Raw genomic sequence first — 22,631 nt, 5'->3', positions numbered from 1 at the left:
CTATGATGAGTGTAATCCCCATTTGACACCTGAGGAAACTGAATGTAGAACCTGCTCAAAATCAAATTGCAGGGAACCAACAGTTAGCGTAATGGCTATGTCGCTGGACTCCCACGTAGTCGACCGCGGTTCGTGTCCCGGACCCGGTGGCTTAAAACTCACGCCGGGCGCGTGTGCGTGCGTGCCCAAGATCCCGAGAGGAGAATGGAGGAGAAGGGATTGCGGCGTGACCATCCCCCCTGGGGGGTGATTTCTCGCTTTCTGTCTCTATGTCTCTCTCTGTCTGTCTGGCGAGCACACGCGCCCTACAGTGAAAATCTCTCAAAAAAAAAAAAAAAATCAAATTGCAGAGCCGGGATTTGAATTTTGTTCTGTCTAAAGATAAGGCTCTTAAATAATCTGCTATACTATGGCATCGAACCTTTTAACTTAAAAGGCCCCAGTGGATGGCTAGGTTGGATCACTGTAATTTGTAGATGAGGACCACAGGCCTAGAGAAAGGACATCACTTGGCCACACCACCACCAAGAAACACCGCAAACTGCACTTTCACAGGACACTGAAATCGCCTGCACAACCTTCCAGCCAGTGTCGTTCCCGGTCACTCAGCCTCAGAGAGTTTCTCTTCTCACTTAGCAGTACTTCTCCATTCCCGGTAACCGGAAACTTTAAAATCCACCCTGTTATTCAATGGCCAAATTACATATTCTTCTGAACAGTACTGAGTGAACCTTTGAATTTCTGGGGTGATCTACACAGATCAAGTTTCCACCACCAAAGAAGCCAATAGGAGGGACCAGAGAGACCACCATGGGAGGAGTCCGGAGTCCAAGGCCACCAGTCAAACTGAGCCCCAGACATAGAATGCCCCCCACAAGTTTATCGTCTTAACTAGGACTCTTAGGAGTGAAAGAGGATGCTTCCGATCATTACAGCCACCAAGTCCATAAGGTAAACTGATGCTCAGAAGCACCAAGTTAAGGAGAAATGAGTGTGAGACAGAGGTACCAGCACCAAAGTCAAAGGGTCTGAAAGTAGAGAAAGAAAGCTCAACTGGGTTTGAGCATCCCTCCAGGTTACAGTCCTGAAGCAGTCAGATGATGTACCCTTCATCAATACCTAGGTGTCACTTCACCGGTGCTGTGCTGTGGCCAACTGCCCGTGACAGAAGTGGCTGTACTCTGTACAGAGATCACAAAGAGTCTGCCAGTCAGTTTCCATGCCAAGCACGTATGGGCGCAGACTGCATCATAAAAATTTCCCCACTGAACTCACTCCAGCGCCACTTCTCACTCCAGCTCCAATTCTGTGAAGAAAGCTGAAACTTGAGCTTTTCCTTCCACTTTTTATGAAAGAGGAAAATCATAATCAAGTCCCATTTCCTTTTTCATCATGAAATAAAATGTAGCCTCTCGATAATAAGGCAAGGAAAAAGAAGAATCTAGCAGTCAGACCAGTATGTGGGGGTCTCACTAGTAGGATGACTGGTTTTTATGTTTAATTGAGTTGACTTACGACCAGTGATCGTGCACCAGATCTCAGAGAGCTCCTGAGCTGGCCCTTGCGACCCACAGTGTTAGTTCTAGTTACAGCGAGATCTTTTTGGCCTTCAACCACAAATGGTCACAACTAAAACTTCCATGTTCTGTTGACTCTGTTGCTCTGTCTCCATTTGACTCCTTGTACGATTGTTCCTGATTCCATTGCTATTCATTCATTCATTCAATGCACACACCACAGGCCAGTCACTGTTTCAATACACAATACAAAGGTCCCTGACTTTGTGATGTTTGCATTTTTAAAGGGGAAGGCAGACAATAAGAAAATCAAGCATAGGACCAGAAGATGGTATAGCAGTTACATCACTGGACTCCCACATGGCTGACCGCAGCTCGAGTCCTGGACCCAGTGGCTTGAAAATCATGTCGGGGACATGTGCGTTCATGCCTAAGATCTCAGGAGGAGAATGGAGGGGAAGGGATTGCAGGGTGGCCATCTCCCCCTAGAGGGTTATTTCTCACTTTATCTCTCACTGTCTCAGTCTCTGTCTGTCTCTCTCCAGTGTACACATACGCCCTAAGGTAAAAACCTCTAAAAAATTTTTAAAAATAAAAATAAAAAAATTCAAGCATATTGGGCCAGCAGGAGGTATAGTGGTTATAGCACTGGACTCCGACATGGCTGACTGCAGTTCAAGTCACGGACCTGGGCAGCTTTCTCTGTCTGTCTCTCTCTCTCTCTCTCTCTCTCAGGAGTGTGCATGCCCTGTAGCAAAATTGGAAAATAATAATAATTATTAAAATTAAGTAAATAATTCTTTTTAAAAATCAAGCATATTAAATAAGTAAATCATACTGTATATTGGAGGAGGATACATGAAAAAGTAGACCAGAGACTGCATGAAAAGTGGGAAATGGATAGGAGGGGCTCTAGAAAAAAGCATTTGACAGACACAGGAATGTAGGTAGATGGGCAAATGGGTTGTGGGTGGCACACCACAACTGAAAGAAAAAAAAAAAGAGACATCGCCAATCTTATAGATAGATATAGGTGTATAGATACTGAGTCATCGGGAAAGTCATGACACATTTTTGCATAGAAAATACATCCTGACTTTCCCAACAACCTAATAGATGATGACAGATAGATAGATAATGATATCTCAAAAAAAGAAAAAACTAGTAGAGCAGAAGTAATGGTACACATATAATATGTTCTTCATTGAAAATGATGACTATGGTATTATCTCTTATTTGATTATTGCACACTGCATGCATGCTTTGAAAAACCTATATTATACCTCATTTCTCAAAAACCTATGAGTATAACTACTATATGGCCCAGTAAACCCACTCCTTGGTATTTACACAAAGCATAGGGAAACATTGAGTAGGAAAGACACTCACACATCTGTGTTTATTACATTATGCACAATTGATGAAATATTAAATCAACCCAAGTGTCCTAAAACTAATAGCTGGGTTGTAAAACTATGGCACATATATACTATGGAATATTACTCATCCATAAGAAACAATGAGACCCTATCATTTGATTCAAAGTGGTTAAATATAGAGGGTGTAATATTAAGCAAAGTGAGCCAGATTTCAGAGACACGCTGCATATCACCACTCAATATGTACTGAATATGTGTACTCTATGGCATAAATTGAAAGATCTGAAGGTATGATAGAGAGGAGAAACGTAGATAACAGAGACTATAAGAGAGGGGAGTGGGTGGTAGAAGGTGGTGGTAGAGGGTGAGTGGGAGGGGGCAAATAGAAGAAACATTTAACAGACAAAAGAATGTAAAGTTCTATGTTGGAAAGAAAAAACACACACATTCTATCATTTTTACTTTAAAAAATAATAAAAATGTTAACTAGCAAACAAAAAATAAGAAAAATCTACATTATACCTCACAAGATGTACTATTAAATATAAAGAAATTATAAAATTTCAAAATTTATAAAAGATTACAATTTTGAATAGAAGGGTCAAGGAAGACTTCACTGAAATATTACACTTTAGCAAGGATCGAAAAAAGATAAGGAAATTAGCCATGACAGTATCTGACAGGAAAGTATTCCTGGCATAGGAAACAGCCAGTACCAAGGTCATGAGGTAAGACCTAGACAGACGTGTTAAGAAACAGCAAGTAAATGAGTGTGGCTAGAGCAGAGGGAGCAATGGGGAGACTCATCAACTTTGTACAGACTAGCCTAGCAATGGGGCAGCCGGTGGTGAGCCTGTAACACAATCCTCTGTGAAGCTGGACCCACAAGGGACAGTCTCAGGTTCACATCCTGGGGCCTGCCTCCTTGTGAACACCAGGCTGCACCGATGCTTCTGATCCAGGGTGGCTGAGGCTAGGCTTAAAGACCCTGTTAAATACCTGCCTCTTTCTCTTTCTCTCTCTCTCTCTCTTTCCTCTCCTCTTTCTCTTTTTCTCATGGAGGAAATAAACTTTTTTTTTAAAAAGATGAAGTCAGAGTGTCTTTAGGGGACAGATCAGAGAGTCAAGCAGGCCTTGTAGGGACACTGGCGTTGACCAAGAGTGAAAGCTACTAGTGAGTTGGAAGAGAACTGGGCAAGTGCCGTAAGAATCTAATTTCAATGATCATGCAGGACAAGGAGCATTCTAGTCTCCAATAACTCTTTTCGTTGGTTCCCTGAATCAATGTGTATCAATTCCACACTCTGAGTGCTTTCTTTTTTGTCCTTGATGCCCAACCATTTCAAGCTCTTTCCATAGTTTCTACCTAGGTCTGATAGTAGCCAGAGCAGTGGTCAGGGCCAGAACAGTAGGAGTCCCGATATCAGGACAGTGGCTCAGTGAAGCAGCCTGTGCGCTGCTGTGATACACCCCATGTCCACTGGGAGTACTGAGAATCCAAACAACCCACAGACAGTGCCCTACCCAACACTATCAAAACAGAATGAGAGAATGCTCAAAAGAGCTGCCTGACAGGGGGTTATGTGGATGTTGAGTTCAGCAGTGTCCAGAAGATGAAGTACTTGTAGTCTGGGTGCCCCAACGCATCCTGCAGCTTGAAGCCAGGTGGCCTATTGCCCTTGTGTTCTTGTGGGCCATGTGCTGAAATTGCTCGGAGGAGGAAGCAGCTCTATCTGGAAATTCGTGCCTGAGGTTCTGAGAACACCCAACTATCTTCAAAGCTTCAACTCTATAATCTAATTTATTCATTGACTCGTATTTGAAATTCCACCATAATCAGAGTTTATTCATTAAAAAAAAAATTTAATTGGGGTCAACAGGTAGTATGATGGTTAAGGCATTAGACTCCCACATGGCCAGCCAAGGTGCAAGTCCCAGATCCAGTGGCTTGAAAATTGCAACAGGCGTACATGCCTGAGAACCCTGGAGGAGAAGGGATTGTAGCATGGCCATTCTCCCAAGGGGCGATTTCTCACTTTCCCACACACTGTCTCTGTCTCTGTCTAGCAAGTGCATGTGCCCTATGGCAAAAAAAAACACCTAAAATAATAATAATGATAATAGTAAACCCTGCTCTTTTACTCTCAGCTCAAGATGGGAACATAGAGTTTGTTAAAGAGGAACAGGAAGAAGAGGGAGGGTGTAAGGATGGAGAAAGCCCCTCTCCACTTCCACTCCACCTACCAGTAAAGAAAATGGTCCAGAATGGGGAATAGGACATATAACCTCCCCACCTGGAATTTCCCCTGCCGACAGATGTAGGAGGTAGTCTGACTCAGAAACTTATCTTTGGTTGAGGCTTCAGAGTTGCCTATGCAAATTTTCTTGGGCTTTCTTTTCTACCACAGAGGAAACAGCAAAAACACAAAGGCCTTGCCCTGCAAAGACTCACAGAGATGGAGTGTGACTACTCCAAGGCTCCGAGGACAGGTTTCTAGCTTAGTCTGAAGGAGGTTCACCTTCCCCTTCCTTCTCCGATGGTTTCTTCTGTCCTTTTGTTCCCCACCCAGGCCTACCCCCCAGCCCAAACTTTAGCTAATGCTGAAAAATACTCTATTCTGCAATTCTTCGTCCTGCTTTAATTCATATTTGTATTTCTCATCTCTATTGCCTGCGACTTCGTCCAGTGTTCATGTTTGGAAGGGGAGAGGTAAGAAGAAGCAAGAGGCAGACCTAGGGAATTCTTTGGATCTACTTGACCTCATCGCTGCTCTCTTTCTAAATCAGCCCCTTCTCTGAGGGCAGCACTCTCAGAGCTGACCAGGAACTGAAGACCAGCTCCTCAACCCAAACTGCCAAGGCTCTTTTTGTCAGGCTCTGGTGAAGGAGACCAGACATAACCAGATTACACCCTGTACTCAGGCCCCCAGGGGACACACTTGGTAATAAACCATCATCCAGATATGAGCCTAATCTACCACCCCTTTGTGCTCCCCAGGGGCCTACCTGCAGGCCTGTGGGTAGGTCTGACCCTCAGTAGCTGTCCAATTCATCAAGCTTTGTCAAGTCAGAAGCCTGAAATCTAATTACTTTTTTTTCACTTAAAATTCTCCCAAGGATAGTCCATAACCCTCAGAGTACCCATCTGAAACTCCAAAATGAGTCACTTTAATTTGAAATAGAGATAAAGGTTAACATGATACAGTGAGAAAGCATTGGTGTGGATGGAAATCTTTAAACCAGACTTTCAGCCCCAAATCTTCATTATTATATAAACTCAAACTAGTTATTTCCGATTTCTGTGTGTCTGTTTGCCCCATCTCCTCTGGGAGATTTTAGGAGCTCACAGCATGCAGAAGACGAAGCACTCACAGACTGGGTGCCCCAAAGCATCCTGCAGCTTGAGACAGGTGGCCTATCACCCTTGTGTCCTTGTGGGTCATGTGCTGAAATTGCTCAGAGGAGGAAGCAGCTTCATCTGGAAAGTCATTTCCAAGGTTCTGAGAACACAGAAATATCTTCAAAGTTTCAGCTCTACAATCTGATTTATTTAATGACTCATGTTTGAAATTCCGCCATTATCAGAGTTTAATCTATTTATTAAAAACCTTTTTAATTGGGGTCAGCAGGTAGTCTGATGGTTAAGGACGTCCACGTGGCCAACTGCGGTTCAAGCCCACTGAACTCAAACAGGGAACCAATCCTGGGGCAGGGAAAGAATACAGGACCCTGAGGGCTAGGGCTGGAGCTGATGGGGTCAATGCCCAGGGTAGTCAGTAGAGCCCAAAGGCCGAAGACAAGCCCTGTTCTAACAGACCAAAGCCCCCAACAAAGGATGCCAATTGCTCAACAAGACCAAGGGAACAAAGCTTGGAGAAACAGTGGTGTATTTCATCCAGGGTTTTGGACAAGCCCTTTCTGATAAAGGGATACGTGAGCAAAATCCTGAAGCCAAAGATTGGAAACTGGATGAATACCTGCATATTTGTTTACGCGACAAATAGTTATTGAACATTTGCCACATCCTGGGACTATAATGATGAATGAAATAGACATAGTCCTTGTCCTCATGACACTTCGATTTGATAGTGGAGACAGCCTCTCAACCCGCAAAATAAAACAATATAATGAGAAGCTGTGATGAGTAGGATGAGGGAAATGGTCCAAGTGCTGAGACAGAAACATGCAGGGAACAACCTATTTTAAATAAGGGTGCGTGGGGAAGGCCCTCTGTGAGCAGGCCAAGAGCAAGACAATCATGTGAATTAAGTAAAGGAGAACCCCATCCAGAGGAAAAGAATGGCCAAAGCCTCCCTCTGGCAGGAAAGAGCTTAGTACGATCAAGGAACAACAACAAAAGAGGTCATTAGACTGCAGCTGGAGGAGAGGGAGAGAGTGGTACAGTGCTGAGTTGTCGAGCAGGCGAGGACAAGCAGCAGGGACTTGTAGACCCTTGTAAAGAGTACCGATGCGTTCTTAGTGCAATCAGAAGCCATTAGAGGGTTTCAGGCAGCGTGGTGTTGAGATGTGCTTCAAAGACTTCTCTGACTATGCCATGGCATCCAGACGGAAGGAGAGAGTGGTGCAGGAAGGCTGCTGCATTATTCTAGGCGAGAGGTGAGCAAGCAGGAAACAAGATCCGGTGCAGATTCAAAGCCACAAGTGTCAGACTGACTGCCAGACATGAAACCAGATGTTCGTTTGTACTGCTATGTGATTTACAGGTGGATCATCCCGGCCTAAGGACCATGATTAAGAAAGACACACTTCCTCGTCTGTGGACTTCATCATGTGTTTCTATGTCCTAGGCTGGTCACTGCGGATATGGCAGTAAATGAAACTAAGCCTTTGCTCTTCTTATGGGTTCAAATTCTAGAGGGGAGAGACAGACAACACATAGATAAACAAGCAGATATGAGGCACTATTTAGGAAGAGCATGAAAGAGGACTAGCTAGCAGGATTGAATTCCACAGAATCAGAACCTGAGGAGAAATTTCATAACTCAGTGCTTTATGAGACAAGGTACCATTTCAGGGAAGTCAAGTGAAGGAAAGCAGGAAATGAAGTAAGGAAGGAAGACATATACTTATTAAGAATGTGATGGCAAGAGAGCCAGCTTTACAAGTTCAACCGGTTTCTCTATCTCTGTCTCTCCCAGAGAGGTCATATGAAATCTCTGCATCTCCAAATAGTCTCCAGGTGAGAGAAAGGGTAACTAATCTTCGGTCTTTTCCTATCCCCTGCCTCCCATCTGTTGAAGTTCACACGCAGGACATTAATGGCAATGCATTTCTGGGTCATGTCACCTGGCCCCTCTAGGTAGCCACAGAGAAGTCACAGCCTCCTGGGTCCAGTTAGGGCGGGACTGGGTGCCGCAGCTCTTGTAGTTCCTACCAAAATATGGAAGGTGCACTGAGCCCAGTCCTCTCCCCTGGGGAAGAAGAGGCAATCGATGGAATCAGGAGGTAAGGGGGTGGTGGTGTCTTCATAGAGTAGGTTGTCAGTAAGGTCCATCCAGACTGTAAACAAGGCAAGCCACCGAGGCCCAGGGGGTCAGGAAAGGGCTTGTCGATGAAGTCTTGGTTGACAAAAGATTCAGAGGAAATGTGGGCAAACACGATGCAGATGCCTACAGGGAAAGTATTCCAGGCAGAGAGAAAGCAAATAGAAAGGTCCTGCTTCGGGACTATCTCAGCTTGTTTGGGAAAAGCCAGGAAGTCAGTGTGACCAGGTTGAGGTCAATGAGGAAGACGGCAGAAAGAGGAGAAATCAGAAAGGCAGAGGGCCCTTCTTGTGTAGGTCTTTCCTGCCATGATGATGTCACCGGATTCTATTCTGAGAGAAATGAGAAGCCATTGGAAGGTCTTGGACAGAACAGTGATATGACCCTGCTTGTAATTCAGAAGGGTCACTCTGGCTCCTGTGAGGAGTGGAGACTAAGGAAGCAAGAGTGGAGCAGGGAGGCCAGGTGAGAGACAATGATGCTTGACCCAGAGTGGGAACAGTGCTCAACAGCAGACAGATTCAGGAGATAGTACAAAGGAGATGGTGTCAGAGGAAGGAGCAGCAGTAAAACACAACACTCTGTGACACTGGCCCACATGGCAAGGTTTCAGGTTCATCTCCTGAGACCTCACTGAGCACAAGAGGTGCACATATGTCCATGAGCTGGGTCTGGGTAAGGCTGGAGGTGGGACCCCAAAGGGGATGCTATCGCTCTCACACACACAAAGTAAATAAATAAACTCTGGAATCAGCAGATGGCATACTGAGCACACGAGGTGCACATATGTCCATGAGCTGGGGCTGGGTAAGGCTGGAGGTGGGACCAAAGGGGATGCTATCGCTCTCACACACACAAAGTAAATAAATAAACTCTGGAATCAGCAGATGGCATAATGGCTATGTCACTGGACTCCCATATAGTCACCCACAGTTCGAGTCCTAGACCTGCTGGCTTGAACCTCATGCCAGATGCATGTGCACCCAAAATCCCGAGGGGAGAATGAAGGAGAAGAGATTGTGCCATGATAATCCACCCTGGAGGGAGTAATTTCTCACTTTCTATCTCTCTGGCAAGTGCACACACCCTACAACAACAACAAAAAATCTCTCTCAAAAATAAATAAATAATCTCTAAAAAGAAAAGAAACAAGAAAGTCAACAAGATTTGCTAATGCCAGAGATATGGATGTTTTGTTTTCCCCTTCTCAGGTAAATTTGAATTATATTCTCTTTGCTTATAATCCAAAGAATCTTCGTCCTTTCTGGACCCAGATATCTGAAACTGTAAAACAAGGATGTTGAAAACTTGTCAGTGCTTCTCAATGGGGGCATTGTTGGCATTCGGGTTGGGACAATTCTTTATTAAACAAACTGTCCTCAACACTGGGTTTCGCCCCTGCCTGCTAAATGCCAGAAGCAACTGAAAACCTCAGTCTTTATGATGACCAAAAATTCACACCCATCGCACTACATAGACGACACAGACACACACACACACACACACACACACACACACACACACACATTTTTGAATGCCCCTGGTAGGGATGACACTTGCCTCCACTGAAAACCAATAAACTAGAAAATCCTTAAGCCCCCTTAGAAATAAGCTAAAAATAGCCACATTGTGTGTCAAAATTAAGTTCCTTAGAGTCATCTTAGCATTGAGTGAGAATAATGGAAAAAAATCTCTGTTCCCTGGTGAATTGAGGACACCAATTTATAGCTATATGGGTAAACCTATCGAAGGATTATGGTGAGAAATTACTTGATATGAAATAACTCTAGTATAACCTAAACTAGATCCTTAACATTCCTAAGGGAAATATCCTAAATACTTTTGAGTATCCCTGTTGCAAATAATCTACCCCCCATTAAAAAGGTAGTGAAGAAAACTGGAAATTTTCATATCCTTAATTCACCTATCAATAAAGGATTAAACTCACCTTACAAAGCTACACTCTGAAGCCATCTTTTTTTCTAGACCTCATTAATTACTTATCCAGCAAGAGCAGTTGGTTTAAGGGGCTGGGAGTCAGGGAAGATGGTTTGATTTTTTACAAAGAAGTGGATTTTATTACTTTGAAAGTCTTACTACAAGGATGACTAGAGAACTATAGTGAAATCAATGGTTGGTGGTCAACTACATCCATTCACTTCACGCCAGTCTCTTAGCTTGTACAATTTACTACACGTCATTCTTTGTTAGCCAAAAACACAAATGTTAATTTCATCAAAGCCAAGGACCTTCTGTGCCTCATAGTGCTAAGTAAGTGAAGAAAATACAGTTTCCAGTGCTGTTCATAATTGATCCGTTCTGCAATCTATATTTTATGCTACCTTGGCAATCGTGAAATCTATTGGTCTGGCTTTGCTTTTGCTTTTGTTTTTGGTTTTTTTCATTTTTTGTTTTACTTTTGCATTCAGTGGTATTGTTTTCCATTCCTGGCAATCTGGCACTCTTAATATTAATGTTCAAACAAATGGTCTGAACTCTCCACTGGCAAATTTGGAGCTGTCAGGAAAGCGGGCTATGCTCCATGGGTTGCCTTTGAAATATGAGCATCATAAGATGACTTCACATTGCGTGAGCTCACCAACGGAATTCAGGGTGAGGAATACAGCCACGACACAGACGGTTCTTTCATCCCAGCTCGTTTCAAAACTGTCATAAATTACTGCTGCTGGATGTATTGCCAGGAGCCTGTGGCCAATTTTCATGTTTAGGAGGATTTGAGGGGTACCCTATACCATCCTACTGGCTCGACTAGCTATCAACTTCTCTTCTCCACTCAGCCTTTCCTTGAAACCCAGCAGCGGTTTTACACAATGGTATCTGCTCTTGCAACAAGGAGTAATTTAGTTATCTGAATGCTCCAAAAGATGTGACAGAAGTCAGAGAAACAAGACAGAAAGGGGAAGGAAGGGGAGACAGTTAAACCACTTCAAAACTACTTTTAGAATATCAGGCTGCACAGAAAATGGCCCAGAAACCAAGAGTAAAACCTCAACTTTTCATACACTCATCTTTGAAGCCAAAAGTTGATGGAAAGGCCAGCTATGAAAGCACGGCCCCTCGCCTTCGTGAATAGCCAATTTAAGTAATTTCCTATGTTAGCTTTGCTTTAAATTATTGGGACTGCTCTGAAGAGCCTTCCTTATCTTCTCCTTATTCCCTTTATCCCCGTACCTTCGTGCCTTAGATTTAGGTCTTGCAAAAAAGCTGAGATTTGATTTTCAGCAGACTATACCATGGGCAAGGCTTGTGTGGGGCCGGCTGTATGTTAGGGAAATGGAAGATCTCACTTCTTGCCCAGCTCTCCTTGATGAGAAGCAATCACCTCCAGCTGGGCCAAGTTCATGAACAAATGTTCTGTTTTCACTGGATGTTGCTGCAGTGCCATAATGAATGTATGTATGTGATGGAAGAAGGAAGCTTCATGAAATAGAAAGAGTTGGAGTTGGTGCTGGAAACATGAGCTGCTTTGTTCTTAAGACAACTGCTTCATCATCTCGAACACGTCTCTGTTTTGAAGAATCTGTCTTTTCACTTCCAGCCACAACCCTCAAGCTACAATAACAGGCTCATGATTTTTTTAGATGCCAAGGTTATAAATACTCCTTTATGAATATTTTCCTTTGAACTTATGTCTCTTGCAGTAGAAAAATTGCCTTATGTATTTCAGAGCTGACAGAAATGGACAAAGCATGCAAATTGTTCTCTTTGGGGCAGTAAAATGCTTCAAAATGCACATAGAAAAATTCCAAATGCAGCATAATGTTTATGAAGCACTGCCTTTGCAGCCATAATTTTTAAAAAATAATAGTTCTGCCTGGCTCGAATTACATAGAACATATTTCAGAGATTAATGTCAAGGTTAATGCCCTAAAATGTCTCCCTTTACAGCATCTTGATTGCTTTTCCTGTATTAGTACAAATTTATAGTGCACAGAATTTCAGAATGTGTCATTTCAAAGGAACGAAAGCTTTACTGGATTAGCTGCTTATGTTTTTATTTTTCATTTTTTTCCGGTTTCAACACATCTATCTTCCAACCTCCTCTAAAAGTAATTCAAATAATGCCAACTGAACAGATTATAGATCTCCTATTAATTTCATTCTGCCTTGGAAGGAGCTTATCACTTAGGCTTATTATATATGCAGCACTGTCAACTAACATTTAGGTTCCTTATTAAAATTTCTTTTCATTCTGTTTTAATATCATCAGCTAAACCATTTCTTGTATTTTTTTTAAATGTGTTTTCCTCGAGCCCCTTTCAAACGTTTTTCCTCATCCAAAAATTAAACCAGAAAACTAGGTTCTCTTTAATCCTGCTTTGTGGCTGGGAATCATTTGTGTTATGCCCATGCTAATGCAAATATCACCTTTGCTGCACCATAAAAATAATTCTGCCTGAGAATGATGTGCCTCTACAGCCTAATATTATCAGGTTCAACATGGCAATGATAGTTTAAGAATGCTTCCCCAGATTGAAGGGATGGCCAGTAAAAATCTCAGGATACAACTATTGCTTTGCATTTGGCATTAAGAATATTCTGCAAAGTGCTTTTCATGTACAGAAGTAATTCTCTAAGCTTCAGAGACAGACTACTTGAGTACAAAATCCTTTGTTGCTGCTTACTAGTACTTAACCATTCTAAGCACAGTACAATGAGGATAACGATACCACCTACCTCGTAGGACTGCTGTGAGGATGAAGGCAGTAAAAACAAACAGGATACTGGTGCAGAGGTAGCACTCAAGTGTAACTTCTTAATATTATTCATTCACAAAGGGACAACACCCCTTTACATCATTTTAGAAGCGTATTTGTAAAATAAAAAGAAATCCCAGAAAAATCTAATATTGTAAAATTTACCAATGTGAAGTTACAGATGTTATGTATATGTATTTGACTGTTCTATATAAGCATAGAGTTATACAGATAAAGTTATATGGATCCTCTTCTTACCCAGAAAGTATGTTTCAGCAACCAAATCACTTTCCCAATGACTTCCATTGTCACCGAACTGGAAGCTGCCATTGCCTCCCACACCACCTGTCTGTCTCTCTCATAGCCCCAGCCCATTTCGTATTTACCGAATGTCTGCTTTGAACAGGAAGCACAGAGAACAGAGGCCCCAACTAACTTCAGCTATAATATATGGCAGGATCAATTTCCTATGTGTCTAATTGATCAGATTGCATCTCTACATATTTGTTTCTAATTGCTAAAGTCAGTCCATGAATACCTATATGTTTGATTTAAAAAAGTGTAATAAGCACTTAACCAAACTTAAATACCATTTAATGTACCCACGTCAAAATGATACTAACTGCTGTGCTTCTCCTGTGTTACCTTGTTACTGACTGTAGGGGTCACACTCAACAGTCTTTTTCTGGTTTCATCTCAACACGAGACCAAAATATCAAATACATGTCTAGTGAATTTCATAGCTTAACAAAACAGACGCCAAGAATTTTGTCGATGCAATTTGATTATACCTACATAAAAAAACCGCATTGAAAAAAAATAATGAAAGGAGCTAAAACTAAAGAACCAGTGGTGATTCTGTTCATATAAAAGGTAATAATTTTTTCTCCATTTTCTAATGTTTTTGTTATTTACTGTTATTTTCATAATAAAGATGTTAAATTTGTGAAACTACAAAACAATTGATTATGCTTTAAACTATGTAATTCTCCACTTATAAAGATAAAGAAAAATTCACAACATGTCATTTAATTCTGACTTTCATTTCCACAAACCTGATCCTACAAAGATTTCTCAAAGAAATCTGAAACTTCAAACTACATCTCTATTTTGTATAATATGCAACAAATTCCAAAGTGTGAAAAATCATAAAATTAATACTTTATATTAGACACCATTATCATATGTAAGTACATTTAGAAGACCATGATATTGAATAAATAATTCTGATTTAGCTTCATAGTTTTTATTTAAAGGAATTTTTAAAAGAACCTTGCTTTCTGTTTTCCTTCCATGTTCCCATTCTTATCTCTAGATGAAAATTAATGATCAATTTAGGACACAGTGTAATTCTAGGACTCATTGATCACATATTCAAAGACACCTACAGAATGAATCTATAGGACAGAAGCTTCGAACAGCATTTGTCTGAAATCAGATTATTTTAAATAATACCTTGACTTTTGAACAAAGCAATTATCATAAACTAAATCAGAATATTACAAATGAAGATATTCCGACACAAAGACTTGTATGATTTTGTTAAGGTTGTCAATAGTTGATTCATCCAAGTGTTCTTCAGTGTCATCCATGGTGTGCCAGACTTCAGGGAAAGGAGTTGGTATCAAATGCAGAATTGGAACACCTGACAAGAAAGAAATGACTGTAATTAAATGCGTATTTCCAGTGAGTAAACTAGAAAGTACTGTTCTTCAAGCAGGGGGAACTCTCCACCATATAAGGACAACTGATAATTCATCGTCTTCTATACAGTTCCTTATATCTTACTCTTGTCCTGCAACATGATTCATTCATTAAAGAAAAATGTATTCATCATTTCTGTAAATTATTATAAAGCAAGTATTACATAGCAGTTTCTGTTCTGAGAGCTGAGGTTTCGTAAGTGAAAAGGCAAAGCCATGCCCATATGGCGCTCACATTCCAGTGCAGAACGCATCAAGTAAACAACAGTTTATTTTCAGAAGTGATGAGGCTTATAAAGGATCATAAAACGAAGGAGTATACAGGATAAGGGGCAGGCAGCAAGACCAAAAAGAGAGGTATTTAAAGTCAGGGAGGGCCTCTCCGAGTAGCAAACGTTTACATAGAGACATGCACCGAAAGGAAAGCCAGCCATGCACAGATCTGGGGAGGAGTATTCCAAGCAGCAGCACTGGCAAGTGGAAAGGTCCTGAGGTAGGAGCGTGCCTGGTCCGCTTGAAAACAGCAATCAGGCCAGTGTGGCAGGATCAGACCAGCAGAGGTAGGTGATATTAAAGAAGGAGAACAGAATCCAAAAACAGGGACCCTTGATGGTCTTGATAAAGACCGAGTGTTATTCTATATGATGGAGAGCCACCGAAGCTTTAAGACAGGAAAGGAACATAACTGGATTTACATTTGCTTTAAGCAAAAGCACCACCTGATGGAGTGGTCATGCTGCAATTTTTTGTCTTCCTTTTCTCCTTCTTGTCAGAAATTTAGACATACCTAAACTCTTATTAGTGTATTTTTTAAGCTGCCAGGGCCCAGATTTGAACCAGGGTAGCCCATATGGGATCTGGCTCCCAATGCACAGTGTATTCAGGGTGAGAAAATTCATTTGGTATGCTGTAATGATACATAGTGATTGAATTTTTTAAAAAAAAAGAAAGAAAGAAAGAAAGAAAAAGAAAAAGAAATACTGTATGATGGGGCTGGCCCTGGATTTACACTTTTAAAAGATAATTCCAGTATGTCAGCAGGTATGTGGAGGTTAAGGCACTGGATCCCATATGGCTGACTCCACAGTTTGAGTCCCAGACCCACCAGCTTGAAAATCACTCTGTGTGCTTGTGCATGCATGTTTAAAATCTCTACAGGAGAATGTAAGAGAAGGGACTGTGGTATGGCCATCCCCATGGAGGGGGGGGGGGGATCTCTCTCTCTCTCTCTCTCTGTACCTCCCTCCCTCTCTCTCTCTCTTTTCTGGCAAGTACACACACACACTAGCAAAAAAAAAAATTAATAAAAGTAAAATAACTAGCACCTATGTAAAGAATAGGGAAGCAAGAACAAAAGCTGGAAATCAATTGGAGGCCACTGCAAGAGTCCTTGAGTTGCTTGAGACTTCTACTGTATTGCCAAGAAAACACCAGAGCTACAGTGTAAGAATACTAAAGGAGAGAGAATGTAGGATATCATTGGGATAGGATCTTTTATAAATATTCTAGGTATGGGGAAAAATAAAGATGTCCTCAGGGATTTGGAAAGACTAATGAAAAAATAAAAGCCATGATATGATAAGATATGATATAATCTGATATATGATATGATGAATGATGTAATTAATCAATTAGTTAAATGCAATTGTTCCTCACACTTTTAAGTTGTTACCAAACAGAAGGAATAGGAATTGTCACTAAAGTCTGACACTACATATCAGCTTGCACAAAATTCAAATGGTACAAATTCTATTTCAGGTATCCTAACACCAAGCTCTTTCATTACCTTTTCTTAAAAATGGAATGTGGTCATCCTGAATCACACCTCCAGAGCCATAATTCTGGAAATACGGCCTCTCCCAAGAGTGATCCTTGAGCAAACCCAGTTGATGGAGTTCATATTCTGAAGATGAAAATTAGACGGTAGATGAATATTTTATCTAATCAAGGCTCAGAATGCATTTTTAGCATTTTAGCAAATCTTAGCACAAGAAACCATCAAGTCTTAAAAGATCACGCAGCAGTGTGCACGGTCGGAACATGGGCGTGCATATTTTGGAGTAGGAGGAGAGAAGCATCATGCACGTCTCCAGGCTTACAGGTGAGAAGACCCTCAGAGGTGGAACCTCAACTGAAGAATGGAGAATTGGAGAATTAAAAAAAAAAAAAGAGGAAAATGAGGGTGAGATGTGTAGATGCTTATAGGCTCAAGATACTGCTTGAAGAGAGGTGGAAACTCAACTGAAGAATAGAGAATTGGAGAATTAAAAAAAAAAAAAAAAAGAGGAAAATGAGGGTGAGATGTGTAGATGCTTATAGGCTCAAGATACTGCTTGAAGAATGCCTTGAGAGGGGGTATCGGGCTCAAAAGAGGAACGCCCAGACAGTAGGGATGGGATATGTCACGTAATCGCTTTATGGGAAAGGATAGCTATTGTTTCCTTTGTCAGTAGTTCCCGAAGTTTGGTCCCTGGCCAGCAACATCAGCATCACATGAGAGAGAACTTGTGAAAAATGCAAATTCTCTGGTCCCATCTTAGACCTGCTAAATCAGAAATTCTAAGGGCAGAGCTCTGCAACCTGTGTTGGAACAAGTCCTCCAGTTGATTCTGAGCCACACTCAAATTTGAGCACACTGGCCTGCATTCCACTACTCTCACCATCACATAACATGTGTTACAATGTGCTACATCAATATAGGCGTTGTATGTTGCAAGATGACAAGAGATCACATGAAAAGTATAGGACAACCAAATGAAACATCCTGGGATAGCTCTTTACTTTTTAAAGGCTAAATGTAAAGGATAAAACTAGAGCAACTAGTAAACTATGTAATACTATGTTAGGAACATTGAGAAAGCCTTGACCACCATGAAAAACAATGTTCTCATTCATTTAACAAGAGCTAGAATGCCTTTACTATAGGAACCAACTTCTCCTTATACAGAAACATGGTTTGAAGTGTAAATACTGCAGCAGGGGGATGGGTGTACAATGAGTTCAAATTGCACTAATGTGCTAGTTAATGACATATATTCAGTTTGTTACAGGAAATTAGAAAATCCTTACAAGAAGACCAAACCCAGTTTCTTGAGGTTACTATCAAAGTAAGGCTGGGGAACCAGCAGTTAGCGTAATGGCTATGTCGCTGGACTCCCACGTAGTCGACGGCGGTTCACGTCCTGGACCCGGTGGCTTAAAACTCACGCCGGGCACGTGTGCGTGCATGCCCAAGATCCCGAGAATGGAGGAGAAGGGATTGCGGCGTGACCATGCCCCCTGGGGGGTGATTTCTCACTTTCTGTCTCTATGTCTCTCTGTCTGTCTGGCGAGCGCACGCGCCCTATAGTGAAAAACCTCTCAAAGAAAAAAAAAAAAGTAAGGCTGAAGAAATTTATATGAATAATACCACAATAGCAATTCTTTCAAATTAGGGATTGAAATTTACCCAAGATGAACATTTGAAGTTAGGTACAGAATTCCATTAGAAGGTATTGAATGTAGATGTCAGAAAATTCTTAATTCATGTCAAAACCCCAAGTGAAGGAGGCAGTGATTTTTTTTTTGTAACTGCTTAGAAGTCGTATCATTCTGCCTTGCTCCAAGAAGCATGGGTGGCTAGTAAGGAATTTCTAGCATGAAGTTCTGGCTTCAAAGTCATCCTCTTGGCCTGGATTCTATAATAAAGGCCTATCTCATTTTCATCTTTCTTGATGCCTGAAGGGTTTGTTTTGTTTTGTTTTGGAGTGAAAGTATTAAGCAAAGGAATTATTCCCCTTTTGCTTTTCAAAGCCCCAAACCTCTTTTCTGAGCCATAGATATACCTATGTTTCTTGGCCTGGCTGGGCCCATGCTACTCCCTAAATCTTCTTTTGAATGACTTTTGAAGGATCTGGCTTTCTATTCATCCTGATCTCTTGCTTCTTTGGAAAATTGGCAGATATTGTATTAGATTTAAAGGAAAGTAATGTCTGGATTAGGAAGAAAATAGAAGATGACAAAGACAGAGAGGGAAAGGAAAAAAATTAAATAATATCTTTTGGTATCATTCTAAGGACATAACATTTATCATTAGCCAACACGTTTTACTGAGTAACATTTCCCTATGAAATTCATTCCATATGTTTCAAACAAGACCTGGGAAAATATTTTCAGATATTTTCTAAGTATATACAAACATGAAATGTAATATTTTATGTTTCCATTTCAAAATGTAGTTTCAAGAGGAATTATAAACTGAGCCTACTAACAGAGATGAATAGAAATAATAAACTAGAAAATAGAGAAAAAAAATTCAGTAAAGTATATTACATATTTCAATTATATATTTCAATTATAAATTTTAATTTTAAAATGTAGTGTTTGTCAGTGGGAAGAAACCACATTTCATTCTTTAATAATACTGGTGCTTACCAATTGTCTGAAGTCTATCAAACCACCTGGCAGTTTTCGGGAAAAAATTGGGAAATGTTGGGTTTGGTGCTCCAATTAAATCCAATAAAACCAATAAATCCTAAGAGAGAAAAAGAAAATTTTCTGATCGCTATCACCAAAACAGATTTTATATTTATCAACAAAGGGAAATCATCCTTCAAAATAAACCGTATTTTAGTTATCCAGAATAACATGAGGAGCTGCATGAATCAACAAAAAGTTTTATCACTCTATGCTAATTATTTTGGAGAACTTTTCAAATCTTGCTTGTGCAACATGAACACATGGCAACACGCTGATTCTTTGTGAATGGAATCCCAAAGAGATACCACTAGGATAAATCAGAGAGAAGACATTTGAATAAATATTTCATAAACTTGAAGACAACACCTTCACTTTATTTTCAAATGGGAATCCAAGCCTGTCTGCACTCCTATTCCATTCTAGTCATTTTGTATTTAATCTGTAGTGATACAACAGCCAATAGGATAGAGGGTACTTGGATAATAGCTACTTCTTGCTTATGCAGAAGGTAAGTAAAATATCTTGTACATGAGCTATATGACATTGTCTCTGTATCTGTTTTCTTATGTATCAAACAAGAAGCTCAAACTGGCTCATTTCTGAAGGTCCTTTCTGGTTAGAAGCCTCTATAACTGTCCCTTGGCCTACTGGCTAAGATCTGAATCCCAGCCCTGGGGGGCTTGAAAAAACATACCAGGTATGCGTGCTTAAGTGCATGCCCCAAATCCCAACTGGTGGGGAAATTATTGCAGTCATTTGGGCTGGGGTGCTTTCTCTCTCTGTCTCTCTGCCTCTCTGTCTCCCTCTCACAAGCACACATGCTCCCTAGCAAAAAAGAAAAGAAAAAAAAAAAGCCTCTGTAATTACACCAGTGTTTTTTAACTTGTTTGAGCCATAGAACATCAGTAGACTTGAGAACTCCCTGAAGACTGTCCCCTAGATTAAGAGCTCCTGGTTTATGTAAGTGAAATAATGTGTGGGTAAATACCTCATGTAGATCCTGACATGCAGTATATACATATTTTCAGAGTCTATGATTCTAAAGGCACTGGTATTTACAAACTCATGAATAATAATTAAATGTATTCATTTAAGCAAAAAGGTTTGAGTCAGGAACATAATACATATTCATAAAGGGGGATAAGCTACTAAGAGTTTGTTTTGGTAAAAATCTCCTTAACCATCAGGCCTCTCTTCTTTCTCAGAATGCTTCATCGCCACGTGAGCATAAGTGAATGAATGAGTCACTGACCATATTCCCCTGACCCAGCAGGAGCTGCCAGTGGAAAATGGGAGGGAGAGAATGCCAACATGAGATGTGTTCAAATCATGTGGCCATTTAGACTCATAGGACAAAGGTTAGGGATGAATGGAGGGGTCAGGAATACACTGTCAGTTCACAGACGGGGTAAGGGCCAGGGATGGATCAAGGCACTGGGAAGGAGGAAGCCTCCAGGGTAGCACGAGGCTCTAAACTGGACTAGTGAGGACTCAAGGACTGTGTAAATGGCAAATGTGAGAAGAGAGTCAGAGTTGGGAGCAGATTCAGGAGTAGGTTGAAGGATTAAAGATGAGTTTGAGCAAAGGAATAAAGACAAAAATGAGGCAGTATTGCCCACATTGCTTATTAATAACTGTAGGATCTTAAGGCAACATCAAAAGTCCCCATCCCATGTCAAAAATACCACAGGAAAATGTCATGTATACATGGTAGTCATTATAATTCTTTGAAACCATAGGGGAAATTCTTCACTCCCATCGCCTCTCTTACTCAGCTTCCCAGAATCTCATGTTCCTCAGGCTTCAGAGGCCTTAAAGAAGAGATTTGCTCTCTCTATCTCTGAATGATACTGGAGCATGTGCTACCATGGGACCAAAGTGAATCTGCTGCTTTCTTAATCCAATTTTTTACATTTCAGTAAACTCAGTCCAACATGACTTCTAACCCAGAGTCATTCTTTTTAGCTCTGTGATTCCTCAAAAACCCAGTGCCTGCCAAGGAATGTTCCTTAATAAACATTCTGCTCCAAGCATGCTGTGGCATTTTTCGGTCTTTACTTGGCTTCAGTAGCCTTGTCCGTGGAAGCAGAGCCTGCAGCTGCAGTGCCATGGGAACAGCCCAGACTAACCATGCCGTGCAGTTGGTTGGTGCCTCTTGCTCCAGGTGGGTGTGGAGTCGATGCCATCTTTGCAGCCAAGTGCCGTGATCCGTACAGAGAATCTTGAGGAGACCAGTGAAGAAAAGCTTCCTCCCCATCAAAGAAAATCAGCTGGAGTGAAAGATCTGGCTTGGAGTCTGAAATATTCTAGAAGAAACCATTTTAAAAAGATCATGAAAATGCTGTGACGATTCGAGCCGGCAGGTGGTATGGTGTTTAAGGGCACTGGACTCTCACATGGCTGACCCCAGTTCGAGTCCTGGACCTGACAGCTTGCTTTCTCACTTTATCTCTCTCTCTTTCTCTCTCTCTTTCTCTCTCTCTTTCTCTCTCACACTCTCACTCTGTCTCTTTGGTCAAATTAAAATAAATAAAGTTAAATAAAATCATTCTTTTTTTTAAAAAAGAAGATCCTGTGATGATTAAAAATATTATACTTTCCTATTAATTGGGGGAAAAAAAAAAAGATGTGCCACGAAGAAAGGAAGATACCAGAGTAAAACCATGCCAGAGTTCATTTCACACCACATCCTCACCGAAAACCATCACACCTCCTACAATCCTCACTCATGTACACCTCACCTTCTCCCACTCCTTCTGAAAATAGAAGCCTTCCTTTTTATTCTTACTCTTTGGCAATCTTTGAAATCATGAGACTGCTATGATGAATGCTATGACATGCTGTTCAGTCTCCCTTCAAGAGATTATGTTGTCCCAGCTGCTGAGAGAGCTGTCAGCCACTTTAGGGACTGCTGTGGCTGAACCTCTGCGATGTGTCCCGCATCTAGAGGCTGGCCTCCACAGGAACTGGAGACTCTCTCGGGTGTTGGCTGAGGCTATAGCTGAACCTGAATTGCAGCTCAGCTTCTCCCTCTGCCCAATCCCATTTCTTTTCCTTCCCTGCCACCAGTGTTGATCCATGGCTGCTTCCTAATAAATGGCCCAAATACTGAACTCCCCATCAAGAGTGTGCTTCCTGGGGAATTGTACCTGAAATAACTGCACATCTGTCTTGCTTCTTAAAGTCTGCCAATTTTTTATTGAGACTAAGTTCAAGAATCTGCCCTAGAAATGCTACAGGGACACAATGAGTAATAATTATAGCCTTTCTCTTGAAAAGAGCTTACACTTTCGTTAGACTAGGGTGTCAGTTTAGGGTTATGTTTAGATTTAGGTTCAGTGTTAGTGTTTCA

At 41.2% G+C, this 22,631-nt stretch overlaps 1 protein-coding gene across 1 annotated transcript in view; it reads right to left on the bottom strand.

Annotated features, from left to right (window-relative positions):
• Positions 1-14,322: 14,322 nt before the first annotated feature.
• Positions 14,323-22,631, bottom strand: part of QPCT (glutaminyl-peptide cyclotransferase) — a 32,917-nt gene continuing 24,608 nt past the window's right edge. The window contains exons 4-7 of the mRNA XM_006151342.2: positions 21,409-21,585; positions 19,235-19,334; positions 16,608-16,724; positions 14,323-14,763 (exon numbers count right to left, since the gene is read on the bottom strand). Of these exons, the coding sequence (XP_006151404.1) occupies positions 14,618-14,763; positions 16,608-16,724; positions 19,235-19,334; positions 21,409-21,585 (540 nt within the window). The 3' untranslated portion in view covers positions 14,323-14,617. The remainder of the gene's footprint in view (positions 14,764-16,607; positions 16,725-19,234; positions 19,335-21,408; positions 21,586-22,631) is intronic.

Source organism: Tupaia chinensis, unplaced genomic scaffold (genome assembly GCF_000334495.1).
Source record: "Tupaia chinensis unplaced genomic scaffold, TupChi_1.0 Scaffold000317_1, whole genome shotgun sequence".
In the NCBI taxonomy this organism is placed as follows: Eukaryota; Metazoa; Chordata; class Mammalia; order Scandentia; family Tupaiidae; genus Tupaia; species Tupaia belangeri.
The sequence above is the reverse complement of the archived record's forward strand: the minus strand, read 5'-3'. Positions and strand labels throughout refer to the sequence as shown.